The sequence below is a fragment of the Pterocles gutturalis genome, unplaced genomic scaffold (assembly GCF_000699245.1).
Source record: "Pterocles gutturalis isolate BGI_N339 unplaced genomic scaffold, ASM69924v1 scaffold49195, whole genome shotgun sequence".
NCBI lineage: Eukaryota > Metazoa > Chordata > Aves > Pterocliformes > Pteroclidae > Pterocles > Pterocles gutturalis.
In genome coordinates, this window is record NW_010145196.1 from 1 (window position 1) to 7,978 (window position 7,978).

Below are 7,978 nucleotides of genomic sequence, written 5' to 3' on the forward strand. Positions count from 1 at the left end.
GAACACCACTCATCACTGGTGCACGACACCTTTGTGAAAGAGGGTCCTCACCTGCCCTGCACACATCTCCGATGGACGCAGCGCGTGCTGGACCCTGCTGGCATCTGCTTGGGCTTCCACCAAGCGATTGAATTCTCTCAGGAAGTGTAAAAAAGCATCAATTAACATTCCTCCAGCAGATGTTACGCAGATGAGGAGCGAGAGAGCTGGACGTGCCCAGGGCTGTTTGGCTTTCCTGGCTGGTTGCGGCATCCCACCACTCCATCTTCTCCTTGGTCAGACCCCAGATGGATGTAGGCTGAGCTGGGGTGCTGAGTGGGGAGTAAGCACTGAGTAGGGTGTTGGTTTGTTTAATTGGCCCCGGAGGTGGTTAAATCATCAAATGTGATGCAAACAAACCTGTTGTATCTCATGCACACTACAACCTGAGATTTGGGAGCTGCTGTGTCTCTGCTAAGGAGGCAAAAGAGGGACGAGATGGGGCTTTGGGCAGCTTTCCTGCCCTACCCCACCAAGAACCTGGCCCAGGGTCTCTCTCAGAGACGTGTCCCCCACTTTGTGCCAATCTCCCCCCGCAGATGTGCCCGTCCTAACGCCATCCCTCCCTTTCCGCCCCACAGGTGATCAAGTACACGCTGGACCCCGTCTGGAAGCCGTTCACTGTGCCTTTGGTGTCACTGTGCGATGGAGATGTAGAGAAACTGATAAAGGTAGTGGGGGGTCATTTGGGCTTGTGTCGTGGTGGGCTGCTGGGAGTGATCGTTAAAAATTTAAAACCCCGTGGCTGGTTTATTAAAAAAAACCCAAAAACCAGCCAAACCAAACTAGAACCACCCCCAACCCCCCAAAAAACCCTTGTTTGGGGTCTCTGACACTTCAGGAGTTCTCGTCTCAGGAGAACTTGCCTCTGAGGCTGGTCCATGCTCCTTCCACCCTAGGTGATGTGTTACGACTACGACAGCGATGGGGGACACGACTTCATCGGGGAGTTTCAGACCTCTGTTGCCAAGATGTGTGAAGCCCAAGATGCCTTTCCGGTACGTGCCAATGCGCTTTCAGTGAAGAACGAGGAAGGGGCAGTGCCTTTTGGTGCTTGCAGGGAGACCCTCAACCTGTGCCGAGAAGAAGCCAAGTCCAACCTCCTTTCTCCTCCCACCGGCACCATGAGTGACCCAGGCCACTGGTTTGTAGATAAAGCATCTGAGCTAGAGAGAGGGCTAAGGCGGTCTTGTCTGAAAAATCGAGCTCTGCTGAGGAGTTTGAAGCACCACCCATGATTTGGGGTTGCCCCATGGTTTGCAGGGCCAGAAGGGGAAGGGTGATGTGGTGCTGGGGCTGCACCTGGTCCCCAGGAGAGCCGGCTCCTGTGCAACTCCCCGTCGGTTTTGTGGGCCAAAGGTGTCCCCATCTTCCCCTCCAAAGTGCTGGCCAAAAGCCTTGGGAGATGCCACCTGATGGAAGGCATGTCACGAAGCCTCCTGGATAAGCAGAGCTTTTCACTGCCATCGTCACTAGGACTACAAAACCAAGAGGAGGTCGTGGCTGAGATGTGGGGGTGTGTAAAACACCATGCGTGGTGCCGTGAGAAAAGCTTCCTGGCTGGGGAAACTGAGGCACAAAGGCATGAAGTGTCCTATCCAGGACTGAGCAAGCTGATGGTGCCAGAGGCAGGTGCTGAACTAATTTTTCCGCTGGATTTGCAACCTAGCAATAAAATCTTATTTTCTTCCCATTGGCCCCTGATTGATGCTGGTTAGAAGAGAGTAAATCTCACCTTGCTGTGTGCCTGTGCTGCTGTGCCTCTGTGCATGACACGGGTCCAGCTGGGGCCAGGCTCGCTCTGCCTCTAAAAAATGGGGAAAGGTCGGGGCCCCTCCGTTCCCTGGTGAACCTGTTCCCCAGCCGACTCTGAGCAGAGCTGCTGTGGGCACCAGGCAGAGGAAAGTGGCTCCAAAAGCAAGCGGCTGCTGCTTGCCACTGCTGCACATCGCCCTCCAGCATCCTGCAGCATCCTTCCGCCCCAGGGTGGCTCCTGCTGGCCTGTCTCATCCTTTCATGTGGCCATGCTGATGAGGGGAAATACAGAATTGGGGACTGAGATGCTCTTGCTGTAGACCAGCCACTGCGTGCTGGCGTGGTCAAGGTGGGGGAAATGCTCATTGCCATGGCCAGGACCATCACTGCATGGTCTGAGCAGGTCCAGGGCCATTGGCGGATGGTCTGAGCAGGTCCAGGGCCATCACTGTGATGGTCTGAGCACATCCAGGTCCATCACCAGGATGGTCTGAGCAGGTCCAGGACCATCACTGGATGGTCTGAGCAGAATGCTGGAGGAGGGAGCACAGACTGGTCATCACCATCCCATGTGGACCCATGTGGGAGCTACCCACTTGCAGGTCAGCTCTGGGCTGTCTGCCTGGGTTTATTCAGAGTGAGGTCATTTTGTCAATAGAGCTGTATTTTGATCTTGTTCAGTCGGCAAAATGCAATGTTCACATTCAGGAAACTTAAGAGTTTTAGTACTTAAACATTCCCATTTTTCAACAGCTGGAAGAATGGACATGACTTTCTCTCCATGCTCCTCCTGCCCAGTCCTGCCATCTCCCCCAGACCAACCCGCATGCAAACTTTATTCTTGGACAAGAGTTTTAAATCAGTTTTAGATTAAGAAAAAAAAAAAAAAAAAAAAAAAGAAAACAAATACTGCAGCAATTCTCTGGATATCCAAAAGTAATTTTGTTTTCCTAGAACTTTTGAGGAAAGGTGGTGGCCTGGCCTAATTGTCCATGTGTTTGACCCGTCCCGTCCTGTTTGCCTCCATCCCATCCCATAGACCCCCGTAGCCTCGTTGGGGTGTCTCAGCTGCCATGTGCCAGGTCCTGGGCAGGTTGAAAGTCCCAGTGAGGGAAAAGCAGTCCCTTCCTGAGCAGGTCCTGTGCTGCCATTTCCGTCATTAAATACCAGTACGTTCGTTTATGTCTTTTCAGCACTTTGAAACGCGTGGAGGGAGGGTGCCCGCAGGATGCGACCACCCAGAACAGCCCAGCTCTCACACCTGTGTCTCTCTCATGTTACAGCTCGAGCTCGAGTGCATTAACCCCAAAAAGCAAAAGAAGAAAAAGAATTACAAGAACTCTGGGATCATCATTGTCAAGTCCTGCAAAGTGAGTATGATGCTGGGATGTTTCCTGCTGCTCCTCACCCAGCTCAGGTCTTCCCGAGCTCCCCCCAGCCCTTCTGCCTCCAGCGTCCTTGCGTTTCCAAGTGCAGGACTTACAAAACACGAATAAAAGTGTGATCTCCTTTCTGTTTGGGTTTCTCTCCGCTTGGAGCATCTGATGTACCGAGTCTCTGGGTGGCTGCAGACCCAAGAGATGTTGTTCAACATGGGCAGCATCTCCATGAAGCTCAAGCTGTGGGCACCTACCAACTGCCTGGTGTCTCCTTGGGGGCAAGGGATGGGTGTGGGTAGGAGAGGTCATTCTTCTGAGCTGAGGTGTTGGTGAAATCCTCCCTCCATATGGCAGCAGCACAGCGGGGAAGGCACTGACACAACTCTTCCCGCACCAGAGCTGCAGGTGGTGTCAGACCATTTTGGCCACGGGGAGAGGATCTTCCATTTTCAGGTCACCATGATGGGCACTTCCAGTTCTCAAGGACCCCTGTCCAGGTCTCTCAGCCCAGCTTTTGACCAACACATGGCCCTGCTTGGCCCCACGTGCCTCGTGAAGTGCCAAAACACTGCCGTGGGGGACCCGGGCGGTTCTTCCCATCTGTTTGCTGCCTGGCCGAAGGTCCTGTGACCACAGGCACGGGCACTTCCCATGGATTTTTTTTTTTCTTTTTTTTTTTTTGTTCCGCAGTGGTGAAGATTGCTGAAACACATTTTGTTATTGCTGTTTTTCTTTCAGATAACCAGAGATTTCTCTTTCTTGGACTACATCCTGGGAGGCTGCCAGCTGATGTTTACCGTAAGGACTTTTCATAGTAACATGTATGTCATGGTCCAAACCGGGGAGGGAGGTTCTGCGTGAGATTTGGCACCAGCTTGGCTGGCTTTTCATGGCAATGCTGTTAAACCCTGCTTTGCTATTAAATCATGCAGTTTTGGGGGTCATTACTGCCACGCTTAGGGGTGTCCAGCAGCACAGAGGGAGATGGCTAGACTTTGGCTGAAGGTCAGACTCCCACAAAGACCTTCTGACCTTCACAAAATCTTTCCGACTGACCCCATCACAGAGTTAAACCACCACTGTCCAGTTTTTTATGGATAGTTCTGATTTTGAAGCCAGCTGGGAGGCTTTGGGCTGTTGTTGAGATGGTTTTCTGCTTTTTTCCTGGCATCTCCACCTCTTTTCAAGCTGGACCATGGTCGAGAGTAACTGAACAAGGGACTTTACAACCCCCAGTGAAACCGCCACGATGGGTTTTTAATTTCTGCAAACTTTTCCGGTGCAGTATCTGGAGAGCTGCGGGCACTCACAGTATTTCAGTTTGTATTTTGTTGTTTCATCTAAAAACATGATGGGGGGAGAGTAGGAGGAGGAGGAGGAGTTGCCATAGGAACAGGAGCGATTGGGAGAGCTTTGTGTATGCCGTTCTGCCGCTGCGTGCTACGGTCTTGGTGCTGGAGAGTGAATAGAGAAGAGAAATCATTAAGTTTACTGGTAGCACGGAGCTCTTGTGTGAATTAGGCTTGAATGCAGAAATCCTCCTCCCCATCTAAATATCTGCTGGTTGTTAGAGGGTTTCTCCCCCGGCCAAGATGTCCTTGGTCCAACAGCCTGGGTAGGTTTGCGATGGGTGCAGAAACGCCTGAGCCTGGAGAATGCTGCTGCAGGCTGCGATTTGGAAAGGCTGCTGGTGTCCTCCCTGCCAAGGGATCAGTGGGGACAGAAGGGCTGAAGCCCCAGAGAAGAGGGGCGTTGTGCCAGCTGCTCACCTCGTGCTAGAGGCACACAACGCATACCTCCAAAATCTGTTGCCTGAGTGCTGCTCTTGGTGACGTTGCTTTGAGCGAGCGGGGCACATGTCTGTCTGACTCCACTGAGCCCCCTCCCTGTGCCTCAGTTTCCCTCTTGCTCTCTGTCTGTGCCCATGTTGGCTCAGCAGGAGCATAGGTGTCAACAGCAGTGAAGTGCAGGTTGGTGGGGTTATAAGGTTGCTTGATGAAGAAGTTGGGTTTTCATAGAACCATAGGATGGTTTGGGAAGGGACCTTAAAGCCCATCCAGTGCCACCCCCTGCCATGGGCAGGGACCCCTCCCACTAGCCCAGGTTGCCCAAAGCCTCATCCAGCCTGGCCTTGAACCCCTCCAGGGATGGGGCATCCACAGCTTCTCTGGGCAACCTGGGCCACTGCCTCACTGCCCTCATTGTACAACATTTCTCCCTTATCTCCAATCTAAACCAACCTTCTTCCGGTTGAAAACCATCTCCCCTTGTCCCACCAAGCCTGTTTTACCAGCCACTATGGCACAGGGTGGTGGCACGTCCTGGGCGGTGACATTCTTGCCCCAGCAAGCCAAGGTCCCTTCTCAGCCAAATCTCAGTTCATCCTCTCCTGTTCTGGATACGGAGCAAAATCACTGGCGAATGCCCTGAGCTCAGTTTAGCTGCCAGAGTTATTTTGGGTTTTCCATATTTGCTCAGCAAACACGGCGAGCGCAGTCATGCCGCCTGATTGTCTCTTCCCAACTCTTCCGTCCTCATCGTTTCCAATCAGGTGGCTCAGCGCCTCGCCTCTTCTGACCCGATTTAACTGGGTCTGAGATAGGCATTTCTACAGACGTCTTTAAATAGAAGACCTAATTGAGGAGGGAGAAAAATAACTCCTTGCTGACAAAGTCCTCTGAGAGCTCAGAGGTCCCCGGGGAAGCCCGGTGAAGAGCGGCTGTGGGGAAAGCTCTGCTTAGGGTTGACTCTTTGGTCCAAGACCTTGAGATCCAAATGTCCAGGTGGCCTTGGCTGCTTTGGTGTCCATGGGGCTACTCAGTTCCTGAGCTTAACGCCTGGGAGATGGGCAACGAGAGTCCTGGAGATGGCAGTGGCTTGCTCCAGCAGCGGGGGCTGCTGTGGAACACCTTACGTGGTGCTTGCTGGTGAAAAACGCAGGTGTGATAGTCAACGTCTTTGCCTAACCTAGTATTTAATCAGGGTTTTTTTTTTTTTACAGAAGGTGAAGAGCAGGATTTTGTTAAACTTTTTCAAAAGTTTGAGGCTTGGGTCTCGATGGGACTGTGGGTGGACCTCAGAGGCTGGGTGGCTAGTGGTGTCTGCTAACAGAGGGCGGCTCTGTGCTTCTCTCTTGCCCTGCCCAGGTCGGGATTGACTTCACGGCCTCCAACGGGAACCCGCGAGACCCCACCTCTTTGCACTATATCAACCCCATGGGGACAAATGAGTACTTGTCAGCTATCTGGGCTGTCGGCCAGATCATCCAAGACTACGACTCGTAAGCATCATGCCCTTCTGCCTCCACCCCCGTTTTGCTGATGTCTCCCTGACTTCCCGAGGGGCTGCGTGTGCCTTGGTTTCCCATCTGCAAAGCCAGGGCTGCGTCATACCTGGCTTTTGAAAAGCTCCTTGGGAGAAGATTGCCATATATATTGGGATGCAGGAGGAGGAGAGGGTAAGGACAAGGTTTCTGCTCTCCCCCCATCGCTGCTGTTGAGAGGAAGGGATAGCAGGGGTGGAGCATCCTTTTCTGGGGGCAGCTGGAGAGCAGCCGCTCCGTGCTTTCCTGGCACAGAGGCGGGTGCCCTCAGCTTGCTGGTATTTGCCGTCGGCAGCTGCACCGCCAGGCTGCCTTGTTCCCCATCACCCTGGGGCGGGAGACACAGAAAAATATCATCTTAGGCAGCAACAGAGAAAATAAATAAAACAGAAATCCGTTGGTCTTGCCATGCTGGCTTTTGTGACTGAAATGGATAGTTAATTTTTTTAAAATCTCCAGGGTTACACGTCTGCAAAGAGACTCGGGTGTCTGGACAAAAGGATGCTCCTGATCCCTGTGGGTGACGGAGCGAAGCTGGAGTCTTTTTTCTCTAAAGATCAAAAGCCAAAGGGGAACATCTATTCTCTGTTCAGCTCTCATGATTTTTAAAGGCGCCATGTTGCTCTGGGAGAAGGGAAGACTGGCACCTTTTTTATCTGGCGCTTTCACTGCAGCTGGTAGCATGGGGAAGCCGTAGCAAGAGCTGTGCAAGCCTTGCTTCGTGTGTGAAAATACACCCGTGCGGTTTTTCTTCTTCTCTTTTAGAGACAAGATGTTTCCTGCTCTGGGATTCGGCGCCCAGCTCCCGCCGGACTGGAAGGTGACGTGTTGTGGCCATCTGCGCGCTTGAGATGGGTTTGTCCTGATACTGCCTGGGCAGGAGCGGAGCTCCCGGGGCTTCCGGATTGGCTTTGGTCGGCAAAAAAGCTCTTGGGCAGAGGGGGAAATGGGCGGACGTGGGATTGCAGCTGGTGGGGAGTGAGCTGTGGCAGCGTGGGCGGGTGGCGGGGCGGGGGTGGGGCGCGGGCAGCCCATTCCTCCCTTGAAAGCTGTCATGAAAGCAGCAGCTCCCTGGCATCGAAGGGCAGAGGCAGGCGTTGATTCATTTTCCTGGCAGGAGGCAGGAACAATTCTGGGCAAGGGAAAGGGCCCCTGGATGAGTGTGTCAGACGGCAGCAGAGCCTGGCAGGGGCCTGGGAGCTGGGGAACCTCCACATGATGTTGCCCAGGCAGAGCCTGCAAGGGCTGGAGCAGGGGGGCTTTCCCAAAAACCACCGTGGGATGACATGCCAAAAGGGTTAAAGGCACCGTGGTCCTACAAAGGCTGAGCTGGAGCATCCTGCTCATCACAAGGGATGCGTGGGCAGGGGTCAGGGTGTGCGGGCTGATGGGGAGCATCTGGGAGAAGATGTACTCGGACATCAGCATCTCTCATTATGGGCTGGGTCTCTTGGCTGCTCTTTGCTTACGGCCTCAGTGTGCA

The 7,978-nt window shown here is 53.3% G+C and overlaps 1 protein-coding gene across 1 annotated transcript; it reads left to right on the forward strand.

The window, feature by feature from the left end:
• Window positions 1–620: 620 nt before the first annotated feature.
• LOC104470400 (copine-2-like) lies at window positions 621–7,360 on the forward strand (the record flags this gene model as incomplete). Its single annotated transcript, XM_010085303.1, has 6 exons — window positions 621–710; window positions 939–1,037; window positions 3,078–3,164; window positions 3,912–3,971; window positions 6,320–6,453; window positions 7,261–7,360. Coding segments are annotated over 6 exons (555 nt in total), but the record flags the coding sequence as incomplete, so codon positions are not given.
• Between the last annotated feature and the right edge of the window lie 618 nt (window positions 7,361–7,978).